The sequence below is a fragment of the Danio rerio genome, chromosome 2 (genome assembly GCF_052040795.2).
Source record: "Danio rerio strain M-AB ecotype USA chromosome 2, GRCz13ab, whole genome shotgun sequence".
Lineage (NCBI taxonomy): Eukaryota > Metazoa > Chordata > Actinopteri > Cypriniformes > Danionidae > Danio > Danio rerio.
The window spans coordinates 3,552,501-3,569,757 of NC_141022.1; the positions used below are offsets into that span (position 1 = coordinate 3,552,501).

General features: G+C 38.1%; 1 protein-coding gene across 1 annotated transcript in view; it reads left to right on the forward strand.

Annotated features, from left to right (window-relative positions):
• The window catches only part of ipp (intracisternal A particle-promoted polypeptide), a 23,127-nt gene extending 10,015 nt beyond the window's left edge, over nucleotides 1–13,112 (forward strand). The window contains 6 exon segments of the mRNA NM_001113621.1: nucleotides 732–887; nucleotides 4,653–4,820; nucleotides 6,310–6,447; nucleotides 8,588–8,710; nucleotides 10,527–10,747; nucleotides 12,690–13,112. Coding sequence (NP_001107093.1) covers nucleotides 732–887; nucleotides 4,653–4,820; nucleotides 6,310–6,447; nucleotides 8,588–8,710; nucleotides 10,527–10,747; nucleotides 12,690–12,914 — 1,031 coding nt within the window. The 3' untranslated portion in view covers nucleotides 12,915–13,112.
• Nucleotides 13,113–17,257: the final 4,145 nt, after the last annotated feature.

Here is a 17,257-nt window from a genome sequence, read left to right on the forward strand (position 1 = left end):
TAATCCACACGTGAGTCTGAGCTCTCACAGAGAGAAAATGAAAACAAAACTTCACTGCAGCAAACTATAAAAGCAACACTTCACGCTTGTTTTGCCAACACAACGTGGCGTCTCTGTCGTGTAAACACTGTGACAGTAATGAATATTAATGAAGTTGCACAATAGAGCGCGCTGATTGGTTTGAACCAAGCCTTACTCATGCATTAATGCAACACACTGTAAGACGTAATAAGACTCACTCTGGCACAGACGTCCAGTCTGCACGCTGGAATACACGCTATTATGTCATGACCGTGACGCAGCTTCAAAAATTCGTTTCAAACAGGAAGTACGAATTTGCTTGAAATAACGCAAAAACAACCAATTTACACGTTTTAGTGAAATATAGGTGTCCTAATAGTGTTTCTAGCAGTGTGGGACACATATACGACTGTCAACAGCTCAAACTCATGTGTTTTGGTGTTTCGTGACCCTTTAAGAAACATTTATAATATTTTACACACGTCAGGCTAAATAATTCTGTAGCTTTGATATGAAGGGTCCTTTTCTGCTGGAGATACTGTTGCAGTAAAAAAGGAAAAGCTGTAAAAACGAAAAAAGGATGCTCTTAAAAATGTGGTGTGATGGATATAATAGGAAGAAGATTTCAAATGCTTCCACCATGCGTATCATGGTGGTGTATTTCTCGAGCTTCATGTATGTTGACATTGGTGGTGGACTTTCTCTGACAGGCATATCCGACTTCAGTTTGCGAGTTGCGCTGCAAACCCTTCTGAGGGAGTACACTGAAGTCAGCAAGTCCCCTAAAGAGAGCAAACCTTTCAGCCTTCTGCAGACAGCCAAGACCCGGCCCAGGAGAAAAGCCCGCAAGTACCTCTATGCCATCGGTACGTAAACCCCTCTGCCGAAAACACACACCTTATTGCTAAAAGACACATCAAGACATTTCAAACTTAAAGATGAAATTAAGGGTGCTTTCACACTAGCACTGTCCGCGCCCGGGTTCGTTTGACGTCATAGTACGGTATGTTTAGCTAGTGTGAACGTGTCTTCTGAACTCGGGTGCGCACCCGTGAACCGTACCCGAGTCCGCCTGAAAGAGGTGGTCTGGGGTACGATTCATGCGAACTCTGGTACGGTTCACTTCTGAATCACGGAAGTGAAGTGCCAACTGCACAACAAACGATCGTTTTCATAACGTTCGTTCGTGTTTGTGTCACGTTTTATACCTTGGTGACACGTACGGGACTGAGCCAGGGCAAACACAGTAGCTCTGTTTCCATCCAAAAATGCGAATAAACTTTATGCGCAAAACTGGATTATCGCATAAAAGTTGTGCGAATGAAGCATCGTTTCCATCCAACGAGTCAAAGCGAACAAAATCGTCACTTCCTGATTAACTTGCGCCAAATATGAACAGTAAAAACTGCATTTGCTGCAGTAGGAGAAGCTGCATCAATCTTTTCTAAATGAATGCGCCTCAGAAGACAATCCTGACATGCAGTGAGCGCACAGTGGTGTTTGAAGGTGTCAGACGCGGAGCACAGGCGCTCTTGATTCTGGAGGTCATTAATAATATAATAACTCTAATACTGAAATGGTAAGGTGTTTTTTCAGGCCCGTGCAGGGACTGTCCAAAGGGCATGTGCAGTAGGGGTGTCAAATCGAAATCGATAGAAATTTATGCTCAATTTCGATTATCGAATCAAAAAATAGAATGGTCGATGCTGCCACGCCCCCATGTCACGTCAGCTTGGCTTGCCAAGCGGGAAAAAAACAGGCTTGTTGAAGTGCTTGTTAAACTGCAGGAGCAGGAGACCCGTCGACAGAGCTTAAACCCTCTCCTCTTTCAATGAAGTCGCCGGTGTGGAAGCATTTTGGATTTCCATTGAGTTATGTTGACAACGTTCGTGTTGTAGACAAAAAAAACACAGTTTTGCAAGCTCTGCTATGTACGTATTAGGGTTCGTCCGATAGACAACAACGGCATCGCGATCCTCCGCCCCCGTTGCAAATCCGCTCGCGAAAAGTACACACTCAGGCCCTGTTTACACTGTCTTTGTTTTTAAATGGCATTTTAGAACGACAACGATTTGACATCCACAGTGGCGTGTAGCATTTCTGAGCAGCCCTCCTTCCTCTCTACCTCTGAAAATGCACATCACGTGACCACACAGACACAGACGCACACACAGCCATGCGCTCCAGACAGCAGGTCCAGGCAGTCAGAGGACTGCTTCAATCTTTCACTCACTTGTACTTAGTCATTTTAGCGAACACCTCAGATACTGTTGGCTGGTTCCTGTTGGTTGTGCGTCTTTTTTACCGACGCCATTATAACGACACAGATCACTGCCTATTCACGAGTCCCGCAGGAAAAAGTGATTGACAGGTGGTAATTATGTGTGTATCCTGCCTTTATTCATTTACTGTATGATTTGTTTATGGGTAAAACAAAGACCATGCAGGTCAGGTAGTTTAAACGGTAGGCTACAAATAATTAATTGGTCATTAATTAATTAATTATTCATAATCGAAAATCGAATCGTGCCTTCAGAATCGAAAATGTAATCGAATCGAGGATTTGGAGGATCGTTACACTCTTAATGTGCAGGATAAATTTTTTGAGTAGCGGTGGGGGTGGGGGGATAGTTAGGGGGTAGTTGTTGTTGTTGTCGCGCGCGTACTGAAGAGCGGTGTTGTCGCGCGTGTTCTCATCAGCGGTGTTGAAGCGCGAGTACTGTAAAGCGGGAGGGGAGGGGGGGGGGGGCATGTCGCGGGGGCACTTTTGATCATTTTGGAAGGGCACTTTCTATCCAAGACTAAAAAGGGCATATGCACTGCACAGGTTGAGCCAGATGTGTGCACGTGCCTGCGTTTTATAATGACCAAAACAACATTTCAGATGTTTTATAATGTGCTCAGCCTGACGTTTTATCCATTCACACACGTTTTCAGTGTCACATGATCTCTTTTAACAAAATCACATGACCTTTTTTAATGCGCATGCTGGAGTTTGTGCGGTAAAAGTGTTTCCATTCCAGTTTATGCGCATCTTTTCTTATCGAATAAAAAGTTTATCCTACCCAGTTAGGCGCACAAGTTTTTTTATGCGCATTTTCAAAATTTATGCGCATCATGGCGTTTCCATCAACTGGTTTTTTCATGCGCATTTGCAAAATGCGCATAAAATAGGTGGATGGAAACATAGCTAGTGACACACGGTGATGTCTGCTTGTCTCCTCCAAAAACAGCTTCAGCAGACACTGTGGTGTTCTGAATGTTAATAATATGTTTGCGGCAGATGGACACGAGTCGCTTTCTGTATGTCCAAAACCAAAAGCTTCAGTTAAAGCAGAATGACCGCAATGTGCGGACGTCTTTCCATTTCGGCGCTTGCTTTCGTGACCGTCACCTAGCAACAGCCGTAAACAAAACAGCAGCTCGATGACGCAAGCGCACCGGGATTCAGAAGGAAAAAAGACAGTATAAACACAAACCAACCGAGGAGGTGGCTGGGGGAGACAATCAAACTTGGGTACGGTCCAGGCAAAGGAACCAAGTGTGAAAGCACCCTAAAATAAAGTTAATAACATGTTAGTATCAGTATGTTAGTCTTAAGGATATATGGAAGCTATTGTGACTCAAAACAGTGAGGAAATTTGTGTTTAGAACACATACCATACCTTCCAACACTCCCGTTTTTCCAGAGAGTCTCCCATATTTCAGACCCATCTCCCGCCCTTCTCCCATATTTTTCTCCCGGAAAACTCCTAGAATTGACCCCACCTCCCGGTTCTCAGCTTATTGGTACAGTCCGGCTAGCTTTTGGGTTCAGTCCCCATGCACACCGAACCCAACACACAACCATCTACATAAACCTCCCCCCCCCGCTCTTCACTTCGTGCGCACCACCGGATAAAATCTCCCAGATCCGAATGTTGGCAGGTATGAGATTTACACATCCAAAACCGCTACATAAAGGGATCGACAATCACCTCATAATTCAATTTCACATACAATTTCGACCAATCAAATGCTCTCTTGTATCTGACATGCCACGCCCCTTTCGAGACCCTTTTCATTTGATGCAATTAATCTCACTGGTAGAGCTGTGATAAAAACAAAAGCTATTGGATGTTTTTGTTAAAGGGGAGAGGCTACTGTATGCCCCACCCTGTCTTCAAGTTTCAGTTGAGATTATCCCTGCTGAAAAATCCAGCTTAAACCAGCCTAGCCTAGAGGGGGTTTGTCCATTTCCAGGCTGGTTTCCAGCCTGGTCTTAGCTGGTCAAGCTGGATTTAGCTGGTCATCTCCCAGGCTGACCAGCTAAGACCAGGCTGGAAACTAGCCTGGAAATGGACAAAACCACTCTTAAACCAGCCTGGTCTACCAGCTAAAACCAGCCAACCAGCCTAGGCTGGTTTAAGCAGTTTATTTCAGTAGGGATGTCAAACATCGAATAAAAAAATCACGTTTTATAGCTCTTCACAGCACCTTTAAGGCTCAGTTTTACAAATGAGGCTTTGCTTATTAAATTAGTGTATTTAGGCTTGTTTTATTAGAAGGCCTTTGAATGAATCTTGCCAGCCATTTCTGTAGTGTTTTCCAGCATGTTGGTGATGTTGATGCTTTGTCCTTGTGTCCGTCAGGTGGCTACACTCGTCTGCAGGGCGGCCGCTGGAGTGACAGTCGGGCTCTGAGTTGTGTGGAACGCTTTGATTCATTCAGTCAGTATTGGACCACAGTGTCCTCCCTGCACCAGGCCCGCAGTGGACTCGGGGTGGCAGTACTGGAGGGCATGATATATGTCATCGGGGGTAAGTGTGTGCATTTCTTCATTTCAATAATACAAACCATGCTAAAATGGCTGCAACCCCTGAAACACATACTGAGGGGGAAATACGTGTTTAACACTGAAGTGGAAAACATCATGTTTATTCCGGGGAATAATATTTGTAAAGGAGCTGTTGACATGGAATTGAACCAGTAAAAACCCATATTCATTGTGTCAAAATCTTGATGGTTCTGTGAGTCTCGTCTATCAAATCTGAGCTTTATTCTGTATTCTCTATTGGATTCGAGTCAGGTGATTGGCTGGGCCATTCTACAGCTTGATTTTATTTCTCTGAAAGCATTAGAGAGTTTCCTTGGCTGTGTTTTGGATCATTGTCTTGCTGAAATGTCCACCCTGGTTTCATCTTCATCTGCTAATGTAGATGTTGGACTGAAGCAGCTGATGTTCATTTACACTGAGGAAGGGAAGAGGCTTGCTGAAAAACTACTGAGAGATTTTGGCTGCTGTCTGGGCTTTGTACACCTCTCTTTCTTCATGTGTTCAATACTGTTTCCCTGCATCATTTAATTTTATTACACAGAACTTAATTTGCAAACTAATTAGATTTGTTTTCTTTGCATATCTGAATTTCTTTGATTGTTACCAACATCCTGGGAAAATTTTGAAGTCAACGGCACCTTTGGAAATGTGTTTTCTGAGGAAAATGGTGACGTGTTTAATACTTATTTGTCCCACATTAACCATTGGACAGAAGCCATTTTCTTTAAGTGAAATAAGAAACTAATTACACAATAAACGAAAAGTAATACTAAACGAATCAGTCACTGAAATACAATAATGATTAGCATACTTATGATATAATTAAGGTGAACGTTTTCTGTTAAATCACAATTACGAAAACTGAAACTAAATACATGTAATCTAAATAGAAATGTGAATCACAAACTAAAAAAAATAACTAAAATTAAATGAAACCATTAATGAAATGAACTAAAACTATTTAAATGTACAGAAAAAAAAGTATTGAAATAATAAAACTCATTTTAAAATTATAAAATAATATAAAAATTATAATAACTTTGACATATATTGTAAGCTTCAGCTTCTTTGAAAGAAGACTGCATTGTGTAAAGCACTGCAGAAATAAAGGTGACATGCAGTTAAAGTCAGAATTATTCGCCCTCCTTAGTTTCTTTATCAAATATTTCCCAAATGATGTTTAACAGAGCAAGGAAATTTTCACAGTATTTCCTATAATATTTTTTCTTCTGGAGAAAGTCTTATTTGATTTATTTTGACTAGAATAAAAGCAGTTCTTAATTATTTGAAACTCATTTTAAAGTCAATATTATTAGCCCCTTTTTGCTTTGGATTGTCTCCAGAACAGACCACTATTATACAATGACCTGCCTAATTACTCTAACCTGCCTAATTAACCTAGTTAAGCCTTTAAATGTCTCTTCTAGTTAATAATTCTAACTTCAACTGTACATTTGTCTTGTTTTGCGCAGGAGAAAAAGACTCCATGATCTTCGACTGCACGGAGCGCTATGATCCAGTGACCAAGCAGTGGGCCGCAGTGGCGTCTCTGAACTTTCCCCGCTGTGGAGTTGGAGTTTGTTCCTGTCATGGAGCTCTTTATGCACTTGGTACGCAAATTTAAATGCTTTCCAGAAGAATAGCGTCACTTCCACTGTTAAATGAGCTGTATGTACGTTTTAGACTCTTCTAATATGTAGAAATATCAAACTTAATTCTAATTTCATGGGACCCTTGAAGTAAAGCGAGGACAACAAAACAATCCTCACTGCAAGACTCCATTTTGAATCATTTTGAGGTTGTTGGTGTTTTTTATTTAGCATTTTTATGACCTTACAGATATGTTCAAATGTAGTATATTATGTATATGGTGTTGGAGAAAATGAATTTATTTTTATTACTTTTGGGGTTTTATAATTATAAGAAAAATGCTTAGACTAACAACAGATTAATCAATCTTTTCTATTGTATTATAACGCATCTTGACCAGACACACTTCCTCTTTTTTACTGTGCTGCATACTTTTTAAAGGAACATGCTGACAAGTGGAAAAATCAGAATAAGAATAAGCGTGGGGGCCTTTGTTTAATACAAGTTGTCATGATGCTTGTAGAAATTGTGAATATATTAAAGATGCACGGAATTGTTCAGTTCTGGTATGCAGAGAAGGGTTGGAGAAAGAGGAAGTATGTCTGGGGGTTACAAGAGCCAAAGGACTGCAAAATGACTGATCAGTGACGTTACACCAAAACTCCACCTGTTAATATCAGTTGTGTATATATGCTGGTGTCAGGAAATGTAAGTTAGTGGCGAACCACTTGAATGTTATTCTTGTATTGCATTGGGGTAACGTAACCCAGAGCTCTGTCATCAAATTATTCATTTAAGAAAACGCTTTGCAGACCTTTTCTTATTGAACACACATGGAATTGACTTGATATTCCAACAATGGCCATAAATGAACAGGTGTGTGTGTGTGTGTGTGTGTGTGTGTGTGTGTGTGTGTGTATATATATATATACGCTTTACATTTACTTTTTAGATCACCAGCCACAGTGGCTAGTAGTTTTCCAACGTTACTAGCCACTCTGCATTTTCACTAGCCACAATTTTGTTGTTGGGAAAATATTTTTATTATGCATAAATATGATTTTGACATGCTAAAATTACTAAATTTACATTTTGAGTTATGTCTACATGCCTTCTCATTTATTTCATGTTGTGTGTCGTGTATGAGCAAATGGGTCATGGTTTCATAGTGTTATACTGCATGACTTTTCAGAACTCAAAATTAAGGATTTACCTAATTTCTGACCACTCCAAACAATAATTATTTATTTTCCACAAATTTTAAATGTGTCAAACAAGCTAAATATAGCTGTATACTATACTTTTTATTTAACAAAACGTTTCTTTTAAAAAAAACAAAGAAAAACAATTGACTTTAAAAAATAATTATTGTCGTGTATCAAAAATATGCACAGAATCTGTCCTCGCTAAAGATCTCTCAGATCACCGGTTAACTACACATAAATGGAGAGTTGATCTCATATTAAAGCAAATGTTGCTGTAAAAAATTGTAATTAAACCATATAAACAAAAATTACCGTAAGCAAAAGAAAGCAGGTGAAAAACATACTGTGTCAATTAATAATCTGTTAAAAGCGAAAGCAACCGGTGCTGCTTACAAAAAGACATATTTGGAGCTTTTTTTGTTTTGTTTTGTTTGTTAGTCGTGCTGTTTCTCCATTCTAAGATCACATTTGCACGCATATTGGGTCATTCTTATAGTCGAACCCTGCTTTTAAGAAAACCACAATTTAAAAATTATTTTCAACCAGCCAAAGTGGCTAGTGCGAGTGACCGTCTAACCCGCCAAAGCTGAAATCTACCCGCATTAGGCGGGTTCGCGGGTGTTAATGTAAAGCCCTGTATGTATATATATATATATATATATATATATATATATATATATATATAAATAAATAAAAGCTAATATATCTGAACATATATTTCAAATGTTTCCAATGCCATATTAGCAATATCAACAAATTTATGCTGCATGTATACCATATATTTTTTTATACATGTGAGATCCAAATATAAACTTGTATGTAATTTGCATATATTTACATATATCAGGTATAATTGACATATATTGTTCATTAGATACTTTTTTAATCCATATAGTGCGTCACTTTGGATAACACTGTCTGGCTATTGTATGCATGTAAATGTTTATGGTTTCAGGTGGCTGGATTGGTTCAGAAATTGGGAAGACCATGGAACGATACGACCCAGAAGAGAATAAATGGGAGGTGATAGGGAGCATGGCTGTTCCTCGATACTATTTTGGCTGCTGCGAGCTGCAAGGTACGTCCTCACGCAAAACAGAGACAGAAAAGCTCACTTAATTTGGTCGTATCATTTCTGAAAACAAAACAACTTATTCTGCCTGTGTAGTCAATGCTTCTTGATTTAAGAGTTGTGACATATTTGGACTAGAAACAAGACAATTCTTTTTTATTTATTTATTTTTTAAGATTTATTTTTGGCCTGTTTGCCTTTTTTTGTTAGATATGACACTATTTAGACAGGAAGCGAAGTTGGAGAGAGAGAGAGGGGGTAGGGTAGGAAAATGTCCTTGAGCCGGGATTCGATCTCGGGTCGCCCTGATGTGCTACTGCACCATATGTCGACGCGCTAACCACTAGGCTATTGCGCTGACGAAACAAGACATGATGCGTTTAACAGTGATCAGCATCTTAAACTGATGTATGAAGGTTTATATGTATTTATGTGTGTATTATATCATCTTTGCATTAAATGACAAAAAAAGCAGAGTTACTGCTAATGCGAGGTGTTTGCAATGCACTGTCTATGAAGCAGGACAGTAAATTTTACTTAACGCCCCATTCACACAGGGCTTCAGCGTCAACGCTTGACTGAAGGCGTGTCTGAAGTTGGGGCTGAAGCGATCGTCATAGCAGCGTCAGCCAATGAAATTCAGTCAGCAGTAGGCCACTGTCTAGCTGGTGTATTTGCATACAGCGATCTGATTGGCTGACGCTTCTGTCGGCGCTTGAAAAGTTGAGCTAGTCCCAACTTCTGCAGCGAGCAACGCCTCTGACGGATTCACAATGCAGTTCGGCAATGCCTGACGCCACCCATTCAAAGTGAATGGAAAGCGTTGTCGCTAACGCCCCGTGTGAATGGGGCGTGTTTCTCTCTTCTGGCTGCCGTTATCAATCTCACACTATTTTTGTCCTTTCTCTAAGGCCCCGTTTACACTAATGCGTTTTAGTTTGAAAACGCATAAGTTTTGCCACAGTTATGCCATTCGTCCACACTACGCCGGAGTTTTTAAGCACCGAAAACGTAGCGTTTTGGAAACGCTGGAGAGGCTGTTTTCATTGTGAAACGCTGCTGCTCCATCTCAGTGTGGATGAGGGAAAACAGAGGCGGGGCTACTGAGATTCGCTACCTGATTGGGGCTTTTGTGTCATTGCGTATCCTTGCCTTATTCGTCAAGCCCCTATCACATGACTATTACACATGCCTTTAACGCTACTGGAAGACAACAGACCAGCCTTCACTGTGAACAACAACATGGGCACAGAAATGGGAGCGTTGTTTGCACTATTGTCTGTTTTAGGCGCCATTGTGCAGTTATTCACTTGTTACGTTTAGTAACAACTCGACCTCGTCGTCTGTCCACAAAAATACCTCTCTTGCTTTCTTTGCCATCGCGTTCATTGTTCAACCGGCGTTTGTTGACTAACAATCACCAAATGCCGAGCGAGACGCATGCTTCCTGTTTATACTAGAACGCGTATGCCCAGAGTGCGCCAATGGTCACATGATATACGTTTTTGGTGGCGTAATTTGGACGGAGATATGTTCAGAAACGCTACGTGAAACGCTAGTGTGGACGCGGATCGTTTAAAACTAAAACGCACTAGTGTAAACGGGGCCTAAAAGTCTTGATAACACCATCATAGAGTTTTTCTTTTATTAATTCAGCAAATGGTGTTTTGTAAACAAAGCAAATTGTAAACAAAGTGATTTGTTGTACTCTATCTCTTACCCAACTATGATGACTACTGAGAAACCCGTAAATGTGGAAAGGGTTCAGGAGCTGCAACAGATTCCAGTGTTTTTTTTCAGTGTGCTGTCTGAATGTCTCCAGGCTTCATCTATGTGATTGGTGGCATCAGTGATGAGGGAACGGAGCTGCGCTCGGCTGAAGTTTACGACCCAATCTCTCGGCGGTGGAGCGCGCTGCCTGTCATGGTGACCCGGCGGGCGTATGTGGGCGTGGCCAGTCTCAATAACTGCATCTACGCTGTCGGAGGCTGGAACGAGGCTCTGGGGTCACTGGACACCGTGGAGAAATACTGCCTTGAGGAGGTAAACACTGTAAATCCTGACATTATCGTTTTTTAAAACATAAACTTGCTCATGTTTTGAATTTAGCTTTGATTTAAAGGAGTAGTTCAATAAAGGGATTTCTTGACAATGTTCTCACCTAGTTGTTATCCAAGATGTTACTATTTTCTTTTCTTTTTTTTAGTCAAAAAGATTTTGACGACGATTTCTATAATATAAAAACGCAGGAGTGTATTGTTAAACACAAAGGAAATCAAAACTAACCATATTGGCTTTGTTAGCTCGCATTGCTAGCTTTGTGGTGAACAACTCATCTGCGCATGTCATTAAGAACAAAACAATAGTTTGCCCTTGTAATCTAAAATCTGAAAATGCACTTCCTGTTTGTTTTCAGTTTAATTCTCAGATTAAATCTGTCTGAGGTATTGGGCGTGGCTAACATACTCAACCACGCCCCTCCAGCTGTCAGTCAACAAACAGAAATGGTGAGGGGGAGGAGTCTGTTAGGCTGTAATAACTCTCCCCAAACCCTTTTCCCCATCTTTCTGAATGAAACGCCTACTTTACTACATCCAATCAGCTCGCAGCAGAAAAAACAAGCCACGCCTACTAGTTCTGTTTCTCTAGTAACTGCGTCACAATATGGGGAAAAAACGGTCGCAGCTTCTGGTTCATGCAGACTTTAATGTTTATATTATTATATTTATTGTATTAGCGACAGAATAATTGATGTGCTTTACTTTAATGTGGTTTAAAATCATTATAGTATTTGTAAATTATCGCAGTATTGTTTTGTGTGGGTTTAAACCATTGGTCACTATATGGTGAAAACTCCAGCATGTTTTCATTAAACACCTTTATTTTCGACTGAATAAACAGAAATTAACATCTTGGATGACAACGGGGAGAGTAAATGTTCTGGAAATTTCAGTCATGGCCTTAATTTTTAATGTATGAGTGCCATAACGGTTTCAAAGTTTATTATTGTACCGCGAAATCAATCTACTGCAACTAGCGCTATTGCTGTGATGTTAATCTACCATAATAACCCCAGGGGTCGCAAATAAAATCTAATAACTGACAAAATATGATAATTCTAGTAGTTCAATAAAATATATTAGATTTTTAGAAATCACCAAGCGACCCCCTGCCCCCCCCCAACCCCACCCCACCCCTTAATTTTCTCACGACCCCCACTTTGAAAACCACTGCTGTAGACAATTGAAAAAAGTCTAAAGGCTTTACAAGGTTCAGTTCGGGTAATTGGGCGGGTCATTCTGTTCACAATCAAAAAAAATATTGTTTAAAGGGGCCTAAAAATATTGACCTTAAAATAAAATAAAAAAATTATTTAAAATTAAAAAAAAAATTGTAAAGTACTTTTATGCTAGCCAAAATAAAACAAATAACTCCAGAAGAAAAAATATATTAAATTAAATACTGTGAAAAAATCCTTGATCTGATAAACATTATTTGGAAATGAATTTACAGGAAGATGAATATTTTTTTACTTCAAGTGTATATACATATATATATGTATTTATTTAATGTAAAAAGGTTATGATAATAATAATAATATATAATAAAATAAATAAAGGATTCTCGTAGCTGGATAATATTCAAATTTAACTCCTCAAGGTGTTTAATCTGTTTTGAGGAGCTTTTCAAAAGATTTTTGACTTTAAACAAATCAGAAACATTGCTGTCTATTGATGAGAGAGCTCCAGGATTTCATCTAAAATATCTTAGTTTCTATTCCAAAGAAGAACGAAGAACGAGCGACGATTGAAATGACATGAGAGTGATAAAATTAAAAACAGTATGGCAAGAGAGCTCCAGGATTTCATCTAAAATATTTTAATATCTCTTCCCAGGACGATCGGTTATTGAAATAACATGAAAATGAACAATCAATACCAGAATATACATTTCTGCGTGAACTAACCCTTTAATGCTCTTGCAGGAGAAGTGGGTGGAGGTGGCGTCGATGTCGGTCCCTCGCGCTGGAGTAACGGTAGCGGCTGTCAACGGTTTGTTATATGCAGTTGGCGGTCGAACTACAAGCCGTGACTTTTCGGCACCCGTCACCGTAGACTCTGTGGAAATTTACGACCCCCATCTGGACACGTGGACGGAGATCGGTAACATGATCACCAGCCGATGTGATGGAGGCGTAGCTGTGCTCTAATTTACTCAACACCACCCTAGGAAATGTGTCTTAATTTATTATGGTTTTTAAAAAGTGTGAGGAATTAGTTGAGTTGAAGAGGCCTTGTTTGAGGATTGACTACCAGTGTGTATTTTTCTTTAAACCACTTGTGTGTTGTTTAAGATCACATGTTGTTAAAGCGGCAGTTCACCCAAAAATGAACATTTCCTCATTGTTTCTTCCGACTTGTGTGAATTTCTTTCTTCTGTTGAACACAAAACGGGAGAATGCTCTGACGAATGCTGGAAAAAAAGTAACGATTGACATCCATAGTAGGAACACAAACAAAACAACAACTATGGATGTCAAGTTCAAATGGATAAATTTTACGTGGAAAAATATGCAAATTACATATATGACATACAAGGTCACGTTTAAATTTTGAAATATTGCAAAAAGTATGGTTTCTGTCACCAGTGAACTTTCATAGTATTTTTATTGTACTAAAAAATGTTCGTGTATGTTTATATATATTTAAAAAATGACTTCCAACATATATTTTTTTCAACCATTGAAATATGTACATATATGTTAAATTATATATATATATATATGTATGTATGTATGTATGTATATGTGTGAATATGTTTGTATATCTATATGTTTATATGTGTGTATATGTATGTATGTGGGTATATGAATGTGTAAATCTATGTATGTATGTACATGTGTGTGTATGTGTATGTATATGTGTGTATGTATATATAAATATATATATATATATATATATATATATATATATGTACATATATACATACACACACACACACACACACACATATACACGCATACATACACATACCTATACACACATACATACATGCACACACACACATATATACATACATGTGTGCGCGTGCGTGTATGTATGTATGTACATAAAGTATGTATGTATGTATGTATATATATATCTATATATGTGTGTGTGTGTGTGTGTGTGTGTGTTATGGATATATGTATATAGATGTGTGTGTATACATGCAATGGTATATATATATATGTGTGTGTATGTATGTATGTATATATGCGTGTGTGTATATGTATGTATGTATGTACAAATACATACAAATAAATATATATATGTGTGTGTATATATGTGTGTTATTTATATATGTATTTAGATGTGTGTGTATATATGCATGTATGTATGTGTGTGTGTGTGTGTGTATATATATATATATATATATATATATATATATATATATATATATATGTATGTATGTATGTATGTATATGTGTATACTGTATGTGTGCGAATATGTGTTTATGTGTATTTTCTAATATGGCCATACACCTATTTCTAATGGTTGGATTGAATATATATGTAAGCCACCATTTTTGCATAAACTACATATGTTAAATCCAAATATAAACTTTTATCTAAGTTTTGTAATTTGCATATATTTACATATATCACATTTCTATGTAGGATGGCGGTCTTCAGTTGCAACATTCTTCAGAACATCTTCTTTTGTGTTCAACAGAAGAAAGAAACTCATAAAAGTTTACAGCCACTTACAGTACATACATGATGAGGAGGTTTTCATTTTGGGTGAACTGCCCCTTTAAGACTTTAACCCTGGATCTAAAAGGCCACACGGTGCACTCGTACAGTCTCTGCCCTGTAATGTACGGTTATTCGTGGCCTCGTTTGCATCTCACTGTTGCTGATCCGCAGAATAACCAGCAGCTCACTTTCTGTTTCGTTCTGCTTCACCTTTGCCTCTCGTTTGGAAATTCTTTGTTACATTTAGCACTTTTGTATTTTACCTTTTTCATTTCTCACAATCTAGTTCAGCTCGTAATGAAAATACTGTCATCATGCTGTTCCAAATCCTTAAAGGGATAGTTAGTTTCTATTATTTTGTCACCCTTGTTCAAAACCCATTTGAGTCTCTTCCTTCAGTTGAACACAAAAGAAGATACTTTGAAGAATGTTGGTTGCTTGCACCAATTGACTTCCATAATACTTATTTTTCTATTCTGGAAGTCAATAGGTGCAGTCAGCATTCTTCAAAATATCTTCTTTTGTGTTCAACAGAAGAATGAAACTCATAAAGGTTTAGATGAGGGAGAATAAATGATCATTTTCGGGTGAACTATCCATTTAAGACTTTGGTTCACCTTCAGATCTATCTTGGAAGTATTGTTTGTATGAAATTTGAAAGATTTTCGTCCATCCATTTCGAGTGTTCACTCCTGATTCTTCAAGATGTTCATTAGGAGTTCCAAACTCTATAAATGTAGGCTTTTATTCACATGTAAATGATGTGAGAAACAATGAGGTTGGTTCTTGCATTTCACACCAGCATGTTTGAGCAAAATCCAACGAGGTTTGATGTGCGTTAAAGGGATTGTTCACAAACAAATTGAAAATTCACATCTAATGTCCTCGCCCTCAGGTTATTTAAGATGTAGGTAACCTTTTTTGTTCTTCGGTAGACCTGTAAAGAAGATTTTAAACTGAATCCGTGCTTTAAGTCGTATAATGCAAGTCAATGGTTACCCGTTTTTGAGATTAAAAATAAACACGTAAAAACGAGTCCAAATCAATCCTCGTGGCTTCTGATGACACACCGAGCTCTTATGAAGCCAAACAAATGGAGATGAACATTGATTACAGTATTATTAGCGTTCATTTTAGAAGGAAGTTCATGCAAACAACACTCATGTGTGCAAAGAACTGTAAAACTAATATTGTAAATAAAGTTCAATTTCCCACACAGACTGATCATTTGCCTTATTAAGAGCTCAGTGTGTATCATTAGTAACCATGTCTATTGATTTGGACTCATTTGAATGAGTTTATTTTTAATCTCAAAATGGGTAACCATTGACTTGGTTTATTAGAATCAGCAAGTGGTTATAAATGATAGTTCACCCACAAATTTTAAACTTACATCTAACGTACTCATCCTTAGGTTATTTAATATGTAGGTAACCTTATTTGTCCTTCAGTAGAACCGTAAAGACGATTTTAAGCTGAATCTGTGATCCATTGTATAATGCAAGTCAATGGTTACCCGTTTTTGAGATTAAAAATAAACACATATAAAGGAGTCTAAATCAATCCTCATGGTTCCTGAGTACACACTAAGCTCTTATGAAGCCAAACGAATGGAGATGAACATTATTTACAATTTTATTAGCTTTAGTTTTATAAGCTCAAGCAAAGTACACTCGTGTGTGTGTGTGTGTGCGCGGGCACAAAGAACTGTATTTATAATATTATTAGTTTTATAGTTCAATTTCCTACACAGACCGATCATTTGGCTTCATAAGAGCTCAGTGTATCATTATGAGCCATGGCTATTGATTTGGACTCGTTTGTGTGTGTTTATTTTTAATCTCAAAAACGGGTAACCATTGACTTGCTATATACGAATTAGCAAGCGGTTACAAATGATTGCTCACCCACAAATTGAAAATGTACCTCTAATGTACTCATCCTCAGGTTATTTAAGATGTAACCAACCTTTTTTGTCCTTCTGTAGAACCGTAAAGAAGATTTTGAGCTGAATCTGTGATCAATAATATAATGCAAGTCAATGGTTACCCGTTTTTGAGATTAAAATTGAACTCATACAAACGAGTCCCAATCAATCCTTGTGGCTTCTGATGACACACTGAGCTCTTATGAAGTCAGACAAATGGAGATGAACATTATTTACTGTATTATTAGCTCTAATTTTATAAGGAAGACCACGCAAACAACACTCGTGTGCGTAAAGAACTGTAAAACTAATAATATTGTAAATACAGTTAAATTTCCCACACAGACTGATCATTTGGCTTCATGAGGGCTCAGTGTATCATTATGAGCCATGGCTATTGATTTAGACTCGTTTGTATGAGTTTATTTTTAATCTCAAAAATGGGTAACCATTGACTTGCATTATATGAATCACCAAGCGGTTACTAATAATAGTTCACACAGAAATTGAAAACTTACATCTAATGTACTCATAATCAGGTTATTTAAGATGTAGGTAACCTTTTTTGTCCTTCTGTTGAACCGTAAAGAAGATTTTGAGCTGAATCCGTGATCTTTTGTGATTCGTATAATGCAAGTCAATGGTTACCCATTTTTGAGACTAAAAATAATCGCACACAAATAAGTCTAAATCAATCCTCGTGGCTTCTGATGACACACTAAGCTCTTATGAAGCCAAACAAACAAAGACTGAACACTATTTACAATTTTATCAGCTTTAATTTTAGTAGAAAGCTCATGCGAACAACACGTGTGTGTGTGTGTGTGTGTGTGTGTGTGTGTGTGTGTGTGTGTTTTTGTTTGAAGCAGTGAATAATAGATCACAATG